Source organism: Lethenteron reissneri, chromosome 55 (genome assembly GCF_015708825.2).
Source record: "Lethenteron reissneri isolate LAM-NWPU_2019-01 chromosome 55, ASM1570882v1, whole genome shotgun sequence".
Classification (NCBI taxonomy): Eukaryota; Metazoa; Chordata; class Hyperoartia; order Petromyzontiformes; family Petromyzontidae; genus Lethenteron; species Lethenteron reissneri.
In genome coordinates this window covers 819206-842506 of record NC_083833.1, presented here as the reverse complement: position 1 = coordinate 842506, position 23301 = coordinate 819206, and the positions used below count along the sequence as shown (strand labels likewise).

At 52.3% G+C, this 23301-nt stretch overlaps 1 protein-coding gene across 1 annotated transcript in view; it reads right to left on the bottom strand.

Moving 5' to 3' along the window:
- The window catches only part of LOC133356846 (A disintegrin and metalloproteinase with thrombospondin motifs 9-like), a 78352-nt gene extending 55707 nt beyond the window's left edge, over window positions 1-22645 (bottom strand). The window contains 1 exon segment of the mRNA XM_061574563.1: window positions 21643-22645. Within this exon segment, the coding sequence (XP_061430547.1) occupies window positions 21643-21739 (97 nt within the window). The 5' untranslated portion in view covers window positions 21740-22645.
- Window positions 22646-23301: the final 656 nt, after the last annotated feature.

Here is a 23301-nt window from a genome sequence, read left to right as displayed (position 1 = left end):
AACGAACATGACCTTTGATGGAGCGCATGCACATGCACCCGCAGCTGGAGAATTCTGTATATTTTTCATAATTAAAATCTTACTTCTCGCCCTTACCCCAAGTTCTCTTGTCCGCAAAAAAAGTATACCGTGAAACAGGATTACGTTTAAATCGCGTGCAATTTCATTAATATCCAAGTCGATAAATCATTTACCCGAGATGCAGAGCGGTTGGCGATCTGCTGATTTAATGGCCCAGAATGCTCCGCTAGAGCACAACAATGAGCTATCGGACCATATTGTTCCTGGGTCCGACAGCTTAACCACCGTTCAGAGAAGAGTGCACTCATCAATAACATCTGATAAAACCGGTGTCTGCTGAGCAAGCCCGGCCACTGCTGACGAGACCCGGGTAGAAATGGGTTCAGAGTTTGTGACCCTACACAAATGCTGCCGCTTGCCACGATTCAAAAGGCTGATAAACCGCTAAGACTTAAGTTTTTTTAGAAAGAGAAAATACACAACAGAGATTTAATTAAAATAAATGATCAACCAAGATTTCAACACTACGACGCCAAAAAATTGGTTTCTTTTTGACTAAGACACAGAGATCCTTTTCAACGTGCACAATTAAATTCCTCTTGTTCCATATCGATTTGAAAATCATTGCCGAAACTAATGGCAATCCGCATCAACAACAAAAAAACTGAGCACCCATCTGCAGCTGAATTTCCATCGGAAATATCGACTCCACACGGAAACCTAAACACTTGCACGTGTCCGTGGCACGAGGCAGAGGCGCGGCCCCGCAATTACAGCGCTCACGTCACTGCCGGCGTCAGGGGCCTCCACCACAGTTGAGCTCTTCTCTACAGAGCGTATTTGGCCTACTCTTCCACACCAACTGGACGTCTTCGAAGAGGTGGCAGCAACCGCACGTAACCTCCACCGCGCACGGCCTGCCGACGGACTCGGTGCGCTCTCACCACCCATTCCTGGTGAGTGCAAGCCCAGGTCGTGCCAACATGTCACCGAGGCAGCATCAGCACTTCGTAGTATTGCTATTATAATCACATGGGCAAAACACGAGATTGTCCACCCAGATAACGATGCTGTGTTCAGCGTCCAACGTTCCGCCGACGCAACCGTAGCGGTGTCACGGACAAACGGCAGCGGGCTCCACTCCCAAGCCTCGCTTAGCAGGGGGGGTGCGGTGGTGGGGGGGAAATCGCATGCTCCTTGACGGATAGCAGCTGCCATCCAGGGGCGAGTTAAGGGGCACACCCGCGCGCTTGCGATGACACCACGGGGAGCCCATATATAATTCTCATGTACACGTGTTCCTATTATGCACGCGCGTATGTGCGTACGTGGGAGCTGCCGCAGCGGCGTGGCGCTCAGCACGCCACTGAACTTGCTATCCAGAGGGTCGCCGGGAAGAGTCGACCTCCCCACGCGGCAGTGGAAACAACGGTGCCGGTTCCTTGGAGCCAAACCCCCCCTGCCCCCGCCGCCACCTCTGTCTGCCCAGCCGCAGCAGAAACGGGCAGCACATCTGTAAATCACGTGCGTACGCACGGTGAACGTCTTTCGCACCGTACGTAGTCAACTAATGGGGGGTGAAAAGCGCGAGTCCACCTTTCTCGACACGTCTGGTCAGCGCGGAAGAGTAGGCCAAGTGCCCGTATGGAGCTCCCTCGAGCGGGGGCCCTTCTGCCAACCAACGGAGCGAGCAAAGCAATTGCAGGGCTGCGCCTTTACCTATTGCAAGGGGGGGGGGGGGGGCGGGGAGGCGGCCCAGCGGCGACGCGTTCGCCGCTTGTCGCCGAGGGTCGCGGTTCAGGACCAGCGGCCTCCCGGGTTAATACTGTGGGTGTGTTAACCGTAAAACAAACAAAAACACGTGTTACCCCTGCTTCTGAGCGTACGTTACAGATCCAGTGGGGCAAATTGGCACGAGTAGGCCGTCACGTGCGTCGATGGGCGAAGGTCAGAGCGTGCGTGCGAGGATGTGGGAGATGTGTAATAACCGACACGAGTTCAACTTTATTTATGAAAGCTTTCCAACACCGAGCCTGGAACGTCAATGCATTCGCTCTGGGTTGGGGGGGGGGCGGTCCCTACAACCATGGTCCAATGTAAACAAAACGTTAGTTAGATTGAACATATTGTGAATTTTCTCTCCAACACACCGGTGTGCTGTGCTAGTAACGAATTGGCATGTTCTGTTTATGTGACAACCCTTACTAATTAGCTCTGTCGGGTGGTGGCGGGTTTAACGACACATTTAAATTTACCAAAAAAACCTGTATTATGGATGATATTCGTCACGAAAGCCTCTTACGTGTTAAACTTTCATTAGAAGTTATTCTGCTTTTGGGGGGGGGGGGGGGAACGAAATCCTACAAAAAACCGGACAAAAATATTCATCAGAGCTGTCCCAAAACTTGGCGATGTAATCCGGTGCTAAAAACTGTAACATTTATAAATGTATTTGTTTACATCCCGCGACGTCTGTTTCAGAGTGGACGTTAAAGATCCCGTGACGTCATTCGCAAGAGTGGGGCCATTGTGCTCCGGCGTCAGGATCCAACATTCTTTTTTCAAGTTCGAAAATTGCACCGCAAATTACTCAAATCGGGATTACACGCCCAGCAGCAATCATCACCCCCTCCTGGCAGACTGACGCCCCCACCCCACCCAGGTCACTGTTTGCTAAAGAGGCTCGTCACTGGATTCTCGCGTTCTCAGCCCGGTTAAATAAAACCAGCCCGAGGCGAGAGTGTTCCTCCTGGCACTTGCGACGCCGTGGTCACGTGGCGCGACGTACACATTGCCACCGTCACGTGTCACGTCCTGTCCTCTGCGGCGTCATCTCGTGGCAGCCCCGAACGCGTCGTTATTAAAATCGGCAAGCTAAGTACGTCCGAGGACACGCCAGACGTTGGAAATCAAACCACAGTCCACGTTGCAGGTGTAGTGTAATAGCGCCGGCTGGTGACCAGCAGCGGCAACTATGGTGGACAAACCGTACACATGCCGGTGAGCGTACACACGGCTGTGTGTCGGCAGGGTGGAGGAACTGGGGCAAGGGTCATGGAGGACCCCATCTGGAGGCCCCTGGGACCTGCTGGCGGGTTCGAGAAGGGAGGCGGCGGCCAGGGCGGGGCCAGGCCGCGCTGGGAGCATAAAAGGGGCCGAGAGCGGGGAGCTCGAGGCTGGCGGTTCTGGGAATGGATCGTCTCGTCGTCGCTATTAATGTCGACTCTTGATCATCCACGCTAATGATGGGGAGGACGGCCACAGATAATTCAAAATCGCGGTATGAATGATGTTTATGTTAAGAAAATTGAGTGTTAATGAACAGAACAAAAATTTGTAGGAAAGAATCGACCAATCGATGTGCGTGCTCAGTGATAATAACACTTTCCTGCTTCCACGCAGAAGCCTCGGCCCACAAATGGGACAGCAGCAGAGCCGTCGCCAATCAGCATCAATCAGCTCCGCCCACTGTTGTAAAAATATTGCAACGACTGTACTGTAGAGGCGGTCACGTGGATGTCGGATAAACCGGAGGAACATATTTTTTAAATCCTTTATATTAAGTTCGCGTGCTTGCTTGCGTGCTTGCGTGCTTGCTTGCTTGCTTAGGACCGTGCAAATCTTTCGGTCGTTTTTTTACCCACTTCCCGTGATCCAATCGAGCTGACATTTTCCACACAGACTCGTTGTGCCAGACAATTCATGTTCGTGAAAAAAAATTCCCAAAATTGTACACTTTTTATGCAAAAAAAAATATTTTACATATATTCAAATATAACTCATTCATCGCTTTGGCTGAACGTCAGAGTGTAAGAGCCCAGAGCGTAACCCCTCCACAGGCCGTGGCGGAGTAGCGCAGTTGGTAGCGCCCTCGCTTCCCATGCCAAAGGTCGCGGGATCGATCCCCGCGTCCTCCACAGGCGAATATATTTTTAAATCCTTTATATTAAGTTCACTGCCACGCATATAAAGAATTTATAGTGAAAAACTTTGTTTTTACGGGTTTACTTGTTTCGGTTTAAGCACATGACTTGTAATAAACATTTCCAAGAATGACAACGATTTTAGATTATTAATTTGGGCTGAAGGGAAAATCCACGAGTTATGAATTTACGTCAAAATCTCCGGTGCGTGCTTGATCCACAAATCGGAAAACACTGTCCTCGGCTAATTGACAATCTACCATGACTTCGACTCGGGTGGCGCGAGGAGGAACCACAGGCGAGTGTAGAAAAGGCAGCAGGAGCCACGCGGGTCAGCCGGCGACGACAATTGGCCAAAGCTCTGCGGTCCTCCATATACGAGGATGTTACCGGTCAATTTAACGAGTTGTTTACGCGTGGGAGGACACCGAAAGCACGCCGAGAAAACCCACACACGCGCAAACTGGGGCAACGCTCTATCCCCATGCATGTGCCGAACCGCCTTCTCCTGGCGAGCCAGGGCACGGCGACTCCTCGTCCTCCATGCCCACGGGAAGGGAGTTTCACAACATCTGCACAATCCACCAACCCTCGCCGCCTCCACGGCGCTGGATTACAGGTGTGCACCGCCACCACTGCCCAGCTTCCTTGTCATACTGCGTGTACGGTGGTGTGTAGTACACGACAATTATTATATCATTCGATTGACCTATGGGGAGGACTGGCCACTACCATGACAATTATAGAATTTCCACGACTGGCTTAAACACAATCCTGCGGAGGAGAGCTGGTAGGAACGTTGGGTTGCTCGGTCAATGGCCTGCAGGGTCAACGGCGGCGTGGTGTATTCCGCAAATATGCCCGACTGTGAGGGCAGGGCACAAGCCGGCGTGAGTAGGTTAAACGTTGAGTTTTATAAGGGCACCACAGGGTGACCAGCCCCTCCCCACCCAGCCCCACCCAGCCCAACCCTCCCCACCCAGCCCCTCCCCACCCTCCCCTTCCCACCCAGCCCCTCCCCACCCATCCCCTCCCCACCCAGCCTCTCCCCACCCAGCCCCTCTCCACCCAGCCCCTCCCCACTCTCCCCTCCCCTACCAGCCCCTCCTTCCCCACCCATCCCCTCCCTGCACGACGGATGGACGGACACAATAATCCCCTTTGGGCTGGTGGAACCAGTGGGTTGCTACCAGTATGATTTTGTCTCTGTTACAGAACTTCATTACCCGTGTATATGTTCACGTGCAAGTCAGAGCTTCTGAATGGAGTTGGCGATGTGTTTCCGGCCGGCTGTTCTCAGCCTCAGGCCATTAGCATTAATGTTATTCTCTCGGCATCTTTAGTCTGTCAGCCGAGCTCTCCAGACATGTCATTACAATCGACCCCTGAGACTCTAAACTCAACTCCTCTCTCTCTCTCTTTGAGCCTGGGGCATTGATCCTTGACATTTAAGAACCCTAGGAGTGACAATCTTGATCTCCAAGCCTCAGCTTTTGATGCTCAACCAAAAATACATCCTTATCCGTATCATCTTTCCATGTAAATCAGCTCAAAGCATCCCCGTAAATCACATGGCTTCTGTGTGGCCACCCACACTCTGAATCTCTCCCCACCCCCCCTCTTGACCCTTTGCTCCTTCCTGTTTTTTCCCTTCCCTGTCCAACCCGGTGGGTGGGGAAGGGGGTAGGGGGACGACGACGTTCCAGACCACAGGGGCAGCAGAGGAGAAGCGGTGACCTCCCGTGAACCGGAGGCCCGGACGCGGCTTTTCTCCACAGGCACCTCGGCAGGTAACATTGGAAGCACAACGTGGCAGGGGGCCTGCCGCCCGCCGAACGCGAGGCTCGCCGCCCCCCCCCCCCCCCAAAAGTCCGTCTGGAACAGCGGATGCCTCCTCTCTGCGCCGTTGGCGAGTGACCACCTCCGTGGCTGCGGACGCATCACTCCCGGCACAAGCACACGGGCTTGGGTCACACGTGGTGTCAATTGCAAGACCTGCCTCGTGTTCATCTACGGTTGCGGGATATTCCCTGAAAGGAGGGGGGGGGGTATGCAACGGGCCAATTTTGACGAGTACTTTCTAAGGAAAACAAATGTGCCCAAGCGCGCGGAAATAAGAAACACGACGGCCCGCGCCGCTCGCGACGACCGACTGGCACGCGTACGGCATCGACCGTGAGGAGGGCTCGCAAGAGGAGCCCCCTGGCCGTGCGGGCTGCACCGGCTCGCTCCGTCAAATCTCTCCAAATAAGCTCGCGAGCCTCCCGTAAGTCCCACGACTTGCATGCGGCCGCTCACCCTCTGAATCCCTCTCCCCAACCCCTGTGAGAAAAGACGCCGCCGCTCCTTACAACATCAAGGCCCTCTTCTTTCCTGACCCTTAGGGTCTCATTTCTCCATTCCTCTTCCATAATGTGCCCCTTATTTCCCATTCTCTCTCTCCCTTCCCTTTCCTTTCTTTCCACGCATTACATCCTTCGACTCTTACTCCCCCTTCCCGTGGTGGGGCCACGGGTAAAACGTTGCTCGTAAAACACATTAAACCTTGTTAAAGAAAATCACGGCTGCCTTCCCTCCTTAGTCCACAGAGGGAAAGGGAGGAGGAGGAGGGATTGGTGGGGGGGGGGGGCTGACTCCATGGCAGAGGTCGCAACCGGGTACCCAATACCCGTACCCTACCCGATACCCGGCTACCTGTACCCGGCTAGGTACGGGTACGGGTAGCCGTTTGCGACCCTGGTGCGGCCGGGTACGGGTAAGGAATCTCGTTGGCGACCTCTGCTCCATGGTACCACAAATTGAGACAACCCCAGAACGATGCTTGGTCACTCCAGGATCGGCACGGCACGGCTTGGGTCTGATTCTTGTTCTTATTGCCAGTGGGAAATGCAGCACGGTTTAGTGCAGCCAATGCACTAAGACGACTCCATCTCCAGTTTGCCGATAACTCGTTTCCCCACGAACGATGCGCAGAATAACCCTGCAGTTCACGTGGCAATGCTCATGTAGCACATCCAGGATGTGAGGTGGCCGGTAATGTTGGCTGACCGCAGAAGGAATCGAAGTGGGGAGGTGGTCGTCTCCGGCGTGCAGACATCCCTCGGGACCAACGCCGCTGGTATCCCGCTAAAGCGGTCGGCACTTTAGCCTCCGCCAGAACGACGAAGGGTCAATTCCCAAGCGGCATTTGAACTTGCAGTTCCCGACTGTCAGCCAGATGACAGAGCTAATTACCGCACCACCCAGCCGGAATATGGACCTAACGAGCAACTTTTTTGTGCAGGAGTCACGTGACTTAGCGGAGGCTTGAGCTGATTTAGACAGAGATGGGCACAGTGTGTGCTGATCGATATTCGATGTCCCATTGATCTAAATAATAAAGGTCTCTTGGTGTTTGGGGATGTACAGCTTTGCTACTGCTAATATTGTATTACTAGTTTCGTATATTTGTACGTTTTGTACACCCGTAATTAATTACACGGTTAGTAAGTAAAAGTGAGTAATTTGTAATGAATTACACGGTTGCAATGGTAATTGACCTCAGATCTTATGTAGAGAACGTACATATAAGCGGTTAGTTAGTACAAAAAACTCAGTTTTACGTAGCATTTACAATTTTAAGACTGTGACATTTCGTTGGTGATTACATCCGGCTTCATAGGGCGTTTTTTAATCCAGAATTGTGAAGAGATCTACCCTGTATTCTTGGTTCTTTCGGAAAAGTCACGTAGAAGGGAAATAATAAAATAATAAAAATAAAACTTAATACAATTCTCACGACGTTTCGGCCACAACGCAAGCAACCGTCCTCAAGTGAAGAACAGAGCTGTCGGGTTATTTAAGAAGTTAGTGATCACAACATTCACTTTCATTGGCCATGCACAAAATCTGTCATTTCCCTCTATATTTTGCCACCGCTCTAACTAAGTGGCACTCAGGGCTGTTCTGGCCCATGGACTGTTTTCCAGCTGCCCGAGAGCCTTGCGCCTAGCAGCTGATATCACCATGCCAGAGCTGCACACGGTTGTGTGCCGAGGAGCGTGCAACGCTGTGCAAGCACAAGGCTGATGGCATGCCTCCCGGGAGCCTGGGTTACAAACATTAGAATGACCACCCCAATGGCTCCAAATCACTCCAGGCTGTGTCTGAACGGTTGCCACCTTGTGCTGGTGTTGCCAGGATCGTTGTCATTGTCGAGGCAGCTGCTGTCCCTGGGAATTATTTAAGTCTACCCGGGACATTAAAGTCCAACTGTTTATCACTTGTGCCACGGTGGGGAGATGTTATCTCTCTCAGCCTGGTCTACAGGAGGTTGTGGGTTCGATCCCGACCCTGATGCCTGTGTATTTGGAGTTTGCATATTTTCCGGGTCCTCCGGTTTTTCCCTCCGCATTTGCAAACAAAATGCGTTTAGAGTATTTGGCTGCAATAGATTTTCACGTGATGATGATGAGCCACTTGAGCTATCATCTGTGATGGCCAGGTCACTTCGAAAAAGAGCGATGCAGCTCAGTGGGCCTTGCCCTGGTAAAATAAAACAGTTTATAGTTTAAATAATTGTTGTCATACATCACTCAACAGAACGCATATCCATGTAGTTCTCCCCCATTCTGGTATTGTTAGATATTCGTTTTTTCTCTGTGATATGTCCCCTGGGTTTCATATCTCACAGGTGGCAAGCCTCGGCGTCAGAGGCAGCCGCAGTGCTCGCAAGAGTCACAACAGCGGAGCGCCTCGTGGCGGTCATCCTCACGTCATCCTCACGTCATCCTCCTCAATGGCAATGCCTGCAGATCGCCAAAGGAAAGGCGGATGATTTGATAAATAAACATTCACTAAATCGCAGCTCCAAGGAAGCCTTCAACAATTAAATCTGTAAATGAGAAGAGAAATGCATCGTAACAGAGAGGGTGGGAGTGTGGACTCCACATTTGTGGTTCTCAGAGGCAGACTTCGCAGTAGAGCACTGGTGAGCATACTGTACAGATGAGTTCAAAACTGAATGAAACCATTCCACAGTTGTCGATCACTGCTGCCCTGTCGGATGGTCACATTTTCTCACAATTATTTTAATGGTGATCTTATACAAGGGAACCACAAAGCACTTCTTCAGGAACTACCATTTTTTTGGTATAATGCACAGAGGCCGAGTGGTTTCTACCCACGTGCGTGTATTGTTTGAAAGTGGGGAGTGGTGGCGCAGTGGTAAGCGTGCTGCGCTACGAACCCGGTGGCCCCAGTTCAATTCCCGTTCACGGCCAACACAAGTGACGATTATCTGAACTGGTCCTGGGCCTCCCCATGGTCGACTAAGCCTCAAATGAGCACATGGTGCGATGTTCAAACATCGCCACTCGGGAGATAAAAGGCAGCCCGGGTGTGGTGCTGGCTTCTCCACACAGCAGCGGAGATTGCCGCACGATTGGTCGACTGGGATTTGCCATGAGGTATTGGGGGGGGGGGGAACTCTCCCTTTGCTTCGTACCTCCCAGCCACGGAGGAAGGCTGAAGCCGTAAAAATTCCCACCCTGTGACCTCTTGGAGCAAAGTGATTCACTGCAGTTCCTTAAGTGATACCGGAGCCCAGGACCCGTTCAGATATCACCGGCCACCGTTCTTACCCATGGCCGGGATTTGAACTCGGGTCACAGAGTTCATCTCAGCAGTAATTACACCACCGCCCCACCACTCCCCCCCACCACGTATATGGCATTCCTAATAAGGTCATTCTTTTATTCATCTTTAGCTTTGCCCAACGATGTACTTAAAGTGTCGCCGCACGATAGGGTTTGTGCTCATGTCACGCGGTAGTCCCGAGGTGGCGAGAATTCCACATTCGCATGGCGGGGGACCAGGCTCTTGCCACTGTTGACTTGACACAAGACGGCACTGGTTTTATTAACGCGAGGTGATGGACTGAGCCAACCGTCTGACCAGGACTTCAACTCGGAGTCATCTCGGGCTCCGTCCACAGCTCCCGCCGATCAGATCGAAATCAGAATTTGTGTTACTTATCCTGGAGAAATCCTGGAGAAAAAAAAAATATATGCTTGCATTTACGACGCCGCTCGATAAAGAGTGCCACTTTTTCCCCCCTCTATTTTCTCAGGGCATTTGGGAGGCGTACCCACCAAAGCTGCGAGGGGACTGGCTTCGTTCCAAAAAACACAAGGCCCTCAAATATAGCCACAACTACCCGGAGACTGAGACATGTGTGCACTTGCCAGATTTTCGCTGCAAAGTCTAAATATTCCAGCAAACTTTTGATGATTCATCGAAAAAGGCAAACAGCCGTTGCTGCTTCACTCCGCAATTCATTGCAAACCGTATAATTAATTGCCAATCTCAAGTCACTGATGTAATTAATAATAATAAAAAATGTTAAGGATTTATTTACTGCCTCGCAACAATAATATCCAAATCGCGACTAGTCAAACGTCACGTCATGAAGGTGACGAAAACGCCGACCTCGGAAATGTCACCGAAAGTCGTGTGACACTGGTACTATGCTACAAGGGCGACGTCGCACAACCACGACTCAAACGGGCGACTCCGTCGGAGAGAGACGTCCATTGCACGGCAGTGGAACAACAAAATAAAACATTCAATTCTCGTAACTGGAATTCACCAAGGTGACGTAACAACATGACGCAACGCTACAGTTTTGGGTTATTTGTGTGTGCAGGCAATGTTGGTGACTCGGACTCTCTCCTAAAGGCCCTCTCGGAGTGGCCAGCAGACCTTGACAACGAGCTCCTGAACATATTGCCACGTGCAACAATGGAATAAAACTCCTTGACAGTCATCGTCAGCAGCAGGAATATTGCCACTGCTAGATGAATGTATCACCCGTTGCATCCGACGTCCGTCAAGGGCCTACACCGCCCCCTCAAATCGATGGAGCTCCTGCGGATGAGCCGATCTCATCGCCCAAACTCCCCTGCGGCGGTCGTGGTGGTCAAGGTATTTTGTCATTGCCAAGGTGGCAGACCACTTGCATCCCAGTGCAAACCAAGCACACAAGACAAAGATTCCCCAATGTCACCTTAACAGAATGTACGCGCAAGTGCTGTTAGTGAGTAGCAACACCTATGAAGGCCAGCCGTGACACACGAGGGCCTGGGTGGCCAGGTCACAGGCTGGGAATTTTTACGGCTTCATCCTTCCTCTGTGGCTGGGAGGTACGAAGCAAGGGGAGAGTTTCCCCCCCCCCCCCTCTTCTACCGGGTACCTCATCGCAAGTCCCAGTCGACCAATTGTGCGGCATCTCTGCTGCTGTGTGGAGAAGGCATCATTTTCAAACAACAAGACAGAGATCCCTCCCCATATTGCCTTAACAGACTTTCGGGAAAAATGCACCCACGAAGGCCGGCACAGCACATGAGGGGGTGGATGGCCAGCACCACACCTGGCTGCCTTTGTCTCCCGAGTGGCGATGTTTAGACATCGCACCCTTTACTCATTTGAGGCTTAGTCGACCTCGGGGAGGGCCCAGGACCAGTTCAGATAATATAATCGCCACTCGTGTTTGGTGGCGGGAATCGAACTCGGGACTGCCGGGGTCAGTTGAGCAGCGTGCTAACTGCTGCGCCACCGCTCCCCGACCCCCCCCACCCCAAACGCAACACCGTGGGTGCTCACAGCCCCGACCCCCCCACCCCAAACGCAACACCGTGGGTGCTCACAGCCCCGACTCGAGTCTGGCGAAACCGGGACCACCGACTGCGCACAAGATCGACGGGCGAGCCCTTCTCGATCCCTCATCGTCCCTGCAAATGTTGACCACTGCCAAGCAGATGGTGATGTATATGAACGTGCAATCATCTTCAGAGGAATATAAAAACCCACCGTCAGTAGCAACCCAGAGGTCACCATCCTCGACCTCCCGGGGCGCAGCAGTTGCACCAAACGGAGAAAAGTTTCTTAAATTCCCGTCCGCCGCTGTCCAGCCGGCGGCTACACGCTCGCACGCGCTCGCGAGGAGTCAAGCGGCAAGTCGTGCGTGGTCGGGTGAAGCGCGGTTACTCCCGCACCTCTTTGTAAATCATCTGGGCCAGCATGGAAGAGTAGGCCAAATACCCCCCGGAGGGGGCTCTCTTAAGAGGCCCCTTGTACTAAGAGAGCCCTTCCAGCAGCGATGCCGATGTGCAAGCCAATTGCAGGGCTGCACCTGTACCTTGGTCATCCCAAGAAGGCCTCACCGAATCTAAACATCAGAAGTCCTCGGTTAACGGTGACATCGGTTAAGGGTTTTTCGGTGAACGTTTCCTCACGTTGTACACACGGGCGCCAATGTAGGCCAATCAAAACGCTCGTAAGTGGGGCTGAGCCATGGCCCCTCACAACCAATCAGCGGCGAACATTCATGAGCGTTTCGACCTCGACTTGGCTTTGTTTACATTTTCACGTTTTCTGTTTTGGCAGTGGGAAAAAAACATCTCTCTTGCAGACACAGTGATTTGTACTTATTTTTCTACGTGCAAGTCAGTGAATTCGATTAACGGTTCTTTCGGTTTTCGTGGAACGGATTCAAAACGTGAAATCGAGGGGTCCCTTTCAGGAGGGTGGTCCAGCACTGGGATCCTCGGCCAATGCCATTCACATTCGACACGTGGGAGCAAACAAGGGAAACCCCACGCTCGTGGGGGAGACACAACACTCGCAGCTCTGGAGGGATCTAATGCCCCGATTCAATCCAGCGAGTGGGCCAAATCCATCTGCGGCCAACACCCATTGCACCATTTTCCATGTCGCGAATGCGCTGCTGGTCACCCATCCGAAAGCACGAACCAGGCTTCGAAGCTGCTTTGGCTTATCGGGACCCGACGAGGTCGGGTGAATGCGAGATAGATTAGGGGCCGTGGGCGGATTAGTAAAAATCCGTTCTCAGAAATACTCGTGCTTTCATTGCCTTTTTTATATAGTCGTCAAAAAGCCAAGCATGAGGGCAGATAAGAGCCGTGGGAAAAGTGACTCGAGATTTGGCGAGCGCATCGGCGCTCGCTCCAAATGGCGTGCGTCGAGTTCCGAAGCGCCGCCGAGTTCGCAGCGACGTTCGCCGCAAAAGAGTAAATAGCCGCGCATTGTCGGCACACGCGAGAACTGGCGACATGTAACCACGTTTTAATGATGCGTTCATACGTTTCCAACTAAAAAAAATAACCCGATGGGAAAATTTACAAAAAAAACAGCATAAAACAGAATTGTTTCATCAGACAAACTGCCTGAATTCAGGTCAAATAAGTAAAGCCCCCTAACTGATAAAATATGTGACCTGTGCATTTATACGGGGAAATGTACAAATTGGCAGCAGCCTCGGAGGCTGTTGACCAACTTTTACTAGCAATATCCCCCGCAGCAAAACAAGGGAACGATTTTGCCATCCAGTGCAATTAGAATCCCCATCTGTTGCCCCGGGGAACTGTGCAGAGCACGAGGCAATCGAGGGCCGTTTTTGTTCGGCAGCCGAAACCGTAGCCCCACTCATCACATGGGGGGCAAAGATAAAATGCATTACTCATGACGACCATCATCATCATGACCTTCGTGGGCATCGTCGAGCCATTGTCCATCCACTGCAGTATGAAGGCCTTCCACCTCCCCCCCCCCCCCCGCTGTTTTGCTCTCACTCACTGACCTGCGATGCCCGAGTTCGACGCGACTCTTTGCACGAACCGACGGTCTCGTCGCTCCGTCTCTGCCCCGGTCGTTCTCCTCACGCTTGGCTCTTCATTCCGTCACGGGGTTCGTACATGGACCATCCGTCTCTCGCCACCATGCGTCCTGCCCCAAGCCCGCTCGGTTCTCTTCCAAAAAAAGGCAATGAGGACGCCTCTAATTTGTGTTTTGTTTCCCCCCCCCCCAACGCACACGTGTTCCCCTTCGCTGTCTCTCGCTGTAATTCCGAGCAGATGTCTCCCCCTGCTCTTCGCTGCGTTGCGCATTTCTCGGCCGCGACCCCCAGTTTCTTGGTCGACCCCGCCAGCGTCCGCGATCGACATCGCGCGAGTTGAGGTTGCGACGATTCTTTTTTAAATGCCTGTTGCGCAGCACTGTGCTGGATATGAGAGAATATAAACCCTGTTGGAATGTTGCGTCCAATGCAGCCGTGCTGCTTTGTTAATTGTAGTGATCGTAGACCTTGCTTCGTGAATAATGTCAAATTATAATAATGATTTGGAACGTAGGGTATTCGCGCCGTTCTTATGGCGAAAGCCTGCCGACAAAGGGGCTGCGATGTTTCACGGACGCAGCCTGCAGCAGTTTCCCAGGAGGCGATGTTGCTGCTGCCGTGTAGAATCCCAATTGTGGAGTTGTTTGCGGTGCCATTCATCAATGTTTGTGATAATTTGCACCACGTGACGCCTGCGGACGCAGCGGGCCTGCGCGTGGTTGCACGGTTAAACTAAAACGTTGTTTAAGTCACCAGGTAAGGGCCCCACTGAGCTGTGTAGCTCTTTCTCAGAAGCGACCTGGCCATCACGAATGATAGCTCGGCAACCAAGTGGCTCATCATCATGTGGAAATGTACAGCAGCCAAATACGATGTAAACGCGTAATGTCGATTCTAAATGTGGAGGGGGGAAAACCGAAGGGACCCGCAGACAAAATTACGTGACCACGGGGAGAACTACAAACTCCGAATATATACAACAGACGTCAGGATCGGGATCGAACCCACGACCTCCTGTAGACCAGGCGAGGTAGTTAACATCTCCTAGCCACCGTGGTTGGTGCACAGACCGCAGGAGCAGCAGTAACCAGGGCGGCCCGTCAGAGTCGAACCGCGACCTCTGCCGCACGCGGCGAGCTGCGTTACCCCGCTGGGCTGAGCTGCCGCCCGTGCCAAGGGGAATGAAAACCACGATCGGCGCGACGATGAGAAACGTTCGCGCATTGGTATTGACTTCGACCAGATCGCCTCAACTGCGTCAAATCTCGGCAGTAGCGAGGTGGGTGACCACCAGGGCTTGCCCACGTGTTTGCCAAGCAAGGGGCTTCTGATTGGTCAAGCCATGGCAATGTTAAGGTCACCACCCCCCGAACCCACCCCATAAGCGTGGCTTTTCTCTGAGTGAGTGTTTCCGATCACATGCAGCCCAAACACTCATTACTGGTGTCGGATAAACATTGCCGATGCGGGACCCTCCTGAATGAAGAGAGACCCGAGACCCGGCGAGACGACTTCGCTGGGCAAATTATTCAATCGCAACGATCAAATCGTGAAAAATGTCTCCGGCTCACTGGCCAACAGTGGGAAGAAGCAATTTGGGTTTTTATTAAATCAACAACGGACTTCAGATTGTTTTATCCGAAGACCATTGTGTGTGAACGGTTAAACAAAAGAATTCATAAATATAATTACATTTATATATTTTTTTAACAAGTACAGCCCTTTGTCAATCCACTGTTGGATGAAAGCCTCCTCATGCCACACTGGTCACGTGAAGGATGTTTGACCATACTTCACCCTGCTGGGCAGTGCGGGTGAGTGAAGGGACACTGCCACTGACTTTAGCCAGGGCCGGAAAATCAACTCGGGTCACCGGGTTCATGGCGCGGTAGACGCCAGCCAGCCACCACCTGCTATTTAGCCTCTCCAATTCACTCACCTCACCTCCAAATTACAGATGATCCCAGATCGCGTCTGGCCAGTCTGTTATTGACATTTCCCCAATTCCTAAATCCTTCCACTCCCGGCTTATGATACAAAGATGGTGAATCTCTCGCACAGATTACTGCCACTTATCGACACGATCCGCTCGGCGTCCCACCGCCGCCGCCTCCTCTCCCATCCCCACCTCACGCTCATCCCTGTGGCCTGCGGAATTCTCTGCGAATTTCCCCGTCAACCTGCAGCAAGCGGGAGGACGCCCCTTGTCACGCGACCCTCCCTGGCTGCCGAGAATTGGCGCCGCTCGATATCCCCCACTCCTTCCCCTGCTCGTTCGAGTTCAGACTCAAAGAGGTCTCCGCCACCTGCGAGCTTCACTGCAAGTAACGCGCCGTTACACAGACACTGCAGAAACACAAAATCACGCTGCGATACGCACCTGTGACGCGCAGCATAGCCGTCTCGTCATCGGGCTGTGGACGTTCGATACATTTGTAGGTCTAAATTGATGTTGTGTGGTGCCGCCGTTTGCATTGAATGGGGTTCCATACATATACAGTATCTTTATATACATGTTGATGTCTTTGTTTTGTGTTGCTGCCGTGCTCACGCACCACGCATCTCCAGTGTAGAACAGCCGGGGCAACCGGCTGAACGGGATCATCCGTGCAACAAAGGAACTCAAACTCAACGTTCCAAATCACATCTGGAACTCCAGCGGTACATTGTTCTCAAGTAGCCCGACTCGTCCAGAGATTGCTTCCATAAACAAATACCTGCGTGATAACGGCTTTGGTGTGGAAAGCCACGAGGCTGACGCACTAAAAAACAAGGGCATTTATACGCGGAGACATAAAACGGAGTTCTGCTTACGTTGTTTGTATGATTGTTTACTCTGCCCGGTCCGGATGTACAGGGAATTAATAATAATGTTTCATCTTGTAAATGACCACGCCCTGCTCTGTTCTCTATCTGCTTCGCTGACCCAATGCCACTTCTTGAAGCCAACTGCCCCCTTATGCAGCATTCGAAATCAAGGCTGTGTAAATCGCTTTGTACTGGAACTAGAGTTCTCTATTATGCATGAATTAAGGCTTCATACATCGCCTTGTACTGCAACTAGAGTTCTGTTGCAGACATAATTTTCTCCAGTAAATAGACGACTAGAACTTTCGGGTCCACCAATGCTGAATTGTGCATTTGTGCTGAAGTTGACCATGAACATAAATAAATAATTGTGCAGAGATTTTTTTTAGCGCAGTGCATTTGGTATTGACGGTAGTGGGGCGAATATACTACTTTGTAATCCAAATTGAGGAATAGGCAGGTTGTTTTCCAATTTGGCAAATAAAAACACTTTTATTTTGTATTTTACCCAGGTAAGTGCCCCACTGAGCGATGTAGCTCTTTTTCAGAAGCGACGTGGCGGTCACAAATGACAGCTCAACGAAGTGGCTCATCATCATCATCATCACGTGGACATTTCTAGCAGCCGAATGTTCTTAACGCGCGATGTTTATTCTAAATGTGGAGGGGAAAATCGGAGCACTCGGAGACAAATCCACGCGGCCACGAGGAGAGGGAAATTCAAACTCCAAACAAACAGCAGGCGTCAGGGTCGGGATCTAACCCACAACCTCCTGTATACCAGGCGAGGTAGTTAACATCTCTCAGGGACATGATCGAACCCACGACCTCCTGAATACCAGGCGAGGTAGTTAACATCTCTCAGGGACATGATCGAACCCACGACCTCCTGAATACCAGGCGAGGTAGTTAACATCTCTCAGGGACATGATCGAACCCACAACCTCCTGAATACCAGGCGAGGTAGTTAACATCTCTCAGGGACATGATCGAACCCACGACCTCCTGAATACCAGGCGAGGTAGTTAACATCTCTCAGGGACATGATCGAACCCACGACCTCCTGAATACCAGGCGAGGTAGTTAACATCTCTCAGGGACATGATCGAACCCACGACCTCCTTTGTACCAGGCGAGGTAGTTAACATCTCCTAGCCACCGTGGCGCCCCTAATTTCGACTACGACACCGACACACAATGACCGGCTCCGAATGGACGACAACGAAGCTCACGCAGCAGATCACAAGGGAGACGTGCATCCTTGAAAGCACATCGGTCATCACATTCAAAATAAACCATGAGCATTGATTGTGGGTGGGGGGAGTCAGGAACAAAATAAGCAGACAACAATAATGTGCCTCTGTCACTCGACCTACAAAATAACAGGTTTTTTTTACACATCCAGATCAGCTCCACTGTCTTCGGGGAGTACATGTCAGCAAGGGTTAATTCATGTTCTTGAAGGATCATTGCCTGAAACGTCGCCGGTTACATATCGATTTTGTTTTCCCAGTTTAAAGGCCACAAAACGCGCGAATGGCGAATGCATTCAGCTGCTGTACAACGTCGCCAGCATCGGCTCAACACGAGCAGCACTGCAGACGAGGTTTCGACAGCCGAACACTTCGCTCGGCTGAGCCGCTCATTCATTCCGGGCTTAGCAGCAGCAGTAGCAGCGGCGGCAGTAGCGGCGGCGGTGGCTCTCTTGCAAGGGAAAGTTGGGGACCTCCTGTGCACGTCATCCTCACCGGCACTCGGCTACAACAAACAGCTCAACATCCTGCAGACAGATCCACCAAGTATGCGAACACGTCCCGTGGGCGGGGGGGGGGGGCACTGGGACCTCGTCGGGGTTGTTTTTTGTTAAACAGTACAGTGTTTCGCCAATTACTGTAGCCTTTTATTCACGTGTGAGCGACCAGCGGCTTGGTCAAGCCTCCAAACTCTGCAGGCAGGCGGGCGACGAAGAGAGAGAGAGAGCGGCTCGAGAGGAGGCTTCTTGTTGTTGTATAAACGAGCCTTGAGAATGAATGCCCCCCACCCCACCCCGCACTGTAATTACTCGGCGAAAGGAAGAGAGCGAGCGAGAGAGAGATGGGGAGCAAGAGAGATGGGGTGCGTGGCGGTGATGAGGCTGTATATGGGGGGGGGAGGGAGACTTTAAAACAAGCAGCAGTCGTGCTGCAGACACCCGGCAACCCACCAGCACGCAAAGCTACCGAGGTCTGTCTCGGCCTCTCCTCTCTTGTGTGGGAGAGACAAAACCCACCGAGATGCCGCTCCCTGTGGAGTCTTCACGCTGCTAACAAGCACGTGTGAAGGGGCATGACCACGGCCACTCCCGGCCGCCTTTGTCTCCCCAAGTGACGATTGTTTAAACGCGCCGCACCCGGCACTCATTTAAAGCCGAGTCGATGTCTCACTCACTCATTCACACTCACTCACTCACACTCTCTCACTCACTCACACTCTCTCACTCACTCACACTCTCACACTCTCACTCACTCATTCACACTCTCACTCACTCTCTCACTTACTCACACTCTCTCACTCATTCACACTCTCTCACTCACTCTCACTCCCTCACTCACACTCTCACTCACTCTCACACTCTCTCACTCATTCACACTCTCTCACTCACACTCTCTCACTCATTCACACTCTCTTACTCACACTCTCTCACTCACACTCACTCACACTCTCACACTCACTCACTCTCAGACTCTCTCACTCATTCACACTCTCTTACTCACACTCTCTCACTCACACTCTCTTACTCACACTCTCTCACTCACACTCTCTCACTCACACTCTCTCACTCACTCACACTCACTAATTCACTCTCTCACTCATTCACACTCACTCACACTCACTCATTCACACTTTCTCACTCACTCTCACTCACTCACACTCTCTCACTCATTCACACTCTCACTTATTCACACTCTATCACTCACACTCTCTCACTCACTCACACTCCCTCACTCACACTCCCACTCACTCTCACACTCTCTCACTTATTCACACTCTCTCACTCATTCACACTCTCTTACTCACACTCTCTCACTCACTCTCACTCTCACTCACTCTCACACTCTCTCACTCATTCACACTCTCTCACTCACTCTCACTCCCTCACTCACACTCTCACTCACTCTCACACTCTCTCACTCATTCACACTCTCTCACTCACACTCTCTCACTCATTCACACTCTCTTACTCACACTCTCTCACTCACACTCTCTTACTCACACTCTCACTCACACCCACTCACACTCTCTCACTCATTCACACTCTCTTACTCACACTCTCTCACTCACACTCTCTCACTCACACTCTCTCACTCACTCACACTCTCACACTCACTCACTCTCACTCACACTCTCTCACTCATTCACACTCTCTTACTCACTCACACTCTCTCACTCACTCACACTCTCACACTCTCACACTCTCACTCACTCATTCACACTCTCACTCACTCTTTCACTTACTCACACTCTCTCACTCATTCACACTCTCTCACTCACTCACACTCTCTCACTCACTCACACTCTCACACTCTCACACTCTCACTCACTCATTCACACTCTCACTCACTCTTTCGCTTACTCACACTCTCTCACTCATTCACACTCTCTCACTCACTCTCACTCCCTCAATCACACTCTCACTCACTCTCACACTCTCTCACTCATTCACACTCTCTCACTCACACTCTCTCACTCATTCACACTCTCTTACTCACACTCTCTCACTCACACTCACTCACACTCTCACACTCACTCACTCTCACTCACACTCTCTCACTCACTCACACTCTCTTACTCACACTCTCTCACTCACACTCTCTTACTCACACTCTCTCACTCACACTCTCTCACTCACACTCTCTCACTCACTCACACTCACTAATTCACTCTCTCACTCATTCACACTCACTCACACTCACTCATTCACACTTTCTCACTCACTCTCACTCACTCACACTCTCTCACTCATTCACACTCTCTTACTCACACTCTCTCACTCACTCACACTCCCTCACTCACACTCCCACTCACTCTCACACTCTCTCACTTATTCACACTCTCTCACTCATTCACACTCTCTTACTCACACTCTCTCACTCACTCTCACTCACTCTCACACTCTCTCACTCATTCACACTCTCTCACTCACTCTCACTCCCTCACTCACACTCTCACTCACTCTCACACTCTCTCACTCATTCACACTCTCTCACTCACACTCTCTCACTCATTCACACTCTCTTACTCACACTCTCTCACTCACACTCTCTTACTCACACTCTCTCACTCACACTCTCTCACTCGCACTCTCTCACTCACTCACACTCTCACACTCACTCACTCTCACTCACACTCTCTCACTCATTCACACTCTCTTACTCACACTCACTCACACTCACTCACACTCTCACACTCACTCACTCTCACTCACACTCTCTCACTCATTCACACTCTCTTACTCACACTTTCTCACTCACACTCTCTTACTCACATTCTCTCACTCACACTCTCTCACTCACACTCTCTCACTCACTCACACTCACTAATTCACTCTCTCACTCATTCACACTCACTCACACTCACTCATTCACACTTTCTCACTCACTCTCACTCACTCACACTCTCTCACTCATTCACACTCTCACTTATTCACACTCTATCACTCACACTCTCTCACTCACTCACACTCCCTCACTCACACTCCCACTCACTCTCACACTCTCTCACTCACACTCACTCACTCACACTCTCTCACTCTCACTCATTCACACTCTCTCACTCACACTCTCTCACTCACACTCTCTCACTCACTCACACTCTCACTCACTAATTCACTCTCTCACTCATTCACACTCACACTCTCTCGCTCATTCACACTCTCACTTATTCACACACTCTCTCACTCACTCACACTCTCCCACTTATTCACACTCTATCACTCACACTCTCTCACTCACTCACACTCTCACTCACTCTCACACTCTCTCACTCATTCACACTCTCTCACTCACTATCACTCACACTCTCTCACTCACTCACACTCTCACTCACTCTCACACTCTCTCACTCATTCACACTCTCTCACTCACTCTCACTCACACTCTCTCACTCACACTCTCTCGCTCACACTCTCTCACTCACTCTCTCACTCACTCACACTCTCTCACTCTCACACTCTCTGACCTTGGCGGGGATGGAGAGGAGTTCCCGTGCGTGCGAGGAGACACGAGCTGGGCAGGGAGTTCGCGCAGAGCCCCATCAGCCAGAGCACCCAGCGCATGGTTGACGGCGGCAGTGGCGGTGCGGGGCAAGAGGCCGGGCAAGAGGCAGGGCAAGGGGCCGGCAGGGGAGGAGGGCAGGGCCCGTCGAAGCCGATGATGATGATGATGCTGCTGTTCCCCTTCTCGCACGCCCGTCTCTCGCTTGCCTCCTCCCACACGCACCACGACAGCCTCACGCTTCTCAGCAGCAGCCGTCTCAACTTTCTCGCTTTGCAACACCGGACCAATGCTGGCGTGTCGTTTGTGATGTGGCTTTGCGGTTGTTGATCGTTGCGATGAATCTTGTCGTGGTGGTGGTGGTGGAGGGGGGTGGTGGTGATGCCGTTGTAGGTCGGACTGGAGATCTCGTGTGGTTGTGTGCGTGTCTCTTTCCAACTTTGAAGCGCGCAAAGGGAGTAAGAAGCGGTCACAAAGTGTCGTGCCGGCACATCGGCACCGCACCTACCCCACTCGCTCACTCGCCGCCCATCACCAAGCAGCCGCGCTTTATTTATTTATTCCTTCACTCCTGCCCTTTAAATAAGCGCGCCCTCGTAAATGTCGTGCGGAGGTTGTACGCGCCGAGTATCGCCGACTATTTCATTGCAGTTGTCACAAATGCGAATTCTCCCGCGACGTTTGGGAGGTCACCGGCTCCCCCCCCCCCTCCACCACGGGGCAACGAGTGGCGGTGGCGCTGTGGCGACGGAGCCGCATTGGCCGCACCCTGCCTGGCCAGGGTCTCCAACCCTCACTCCCCGTGACACCTTCGCCGTGCGCAGGCGAGCAACGCAGCAGCTGCAGCAGCAGCAGGAAGAGGAGCGCGAGCCAGGAACCACCCCCAACCACCACCAGCCACCACCAACCACAACCACCACCAGCACCACCACACGTCTCGCGAGTCCCGTCGCCGGCCGGCGTGTACAGTGCTTAAAAGGGCGAGCGGTGTGTCCGCACTGGCACACCTCCAGAAGGGTGGAGGGGGGGACCCCCTAGCCGAGCATGGCTGGCTGGGTAAGGGGGCTTGTTGGGTGGTTGGGGGGTGGATGGGTGGTGGATGGGTGGGATGGGCACCGCAGCATGGGACCTCGAGATGGGGGCAGGGTAGGAGGGAGGATGGGGATGGGAAGGTGGCGGGCGGAGGAGTTGGGAGGGTGGGCGGAGTGCGGAGGAGGGGTGGAGGGGTGCGGGGAGCGTTTCGTGGATGGGTGGGGAGGGAGGAGGGGACCCTGCCGGCTGGGAGAGAAAAGGGAACTTGGATGGGTGGAGGGGGGGGGGCAATGATTTCGGTTCATCTTCACCATCAGCAGCAGCCAGGATCAATCCTCCGCTGGATGTGGGGTGCTGGAGGGGATGATGAGAATGTGGGTGGGAGACTCGAGGGGGCACTGCCTTCTGCAAGAGAAAGGGGGCTTGGTGAATTGTGCAGTGATTTCAGTTCTGCATCAGCAGCAGCAGCAGCCATGGTGAATCCACTGCTGGATGAAGACAGCCCCGTGGTGTCGGGGTGTGGGGTAGGTGGGGGCTGGAGGGGACGGGGGGAGGGGATGGAGGGAGGGAGGGAGGGGAAGGGAGGTGAGCG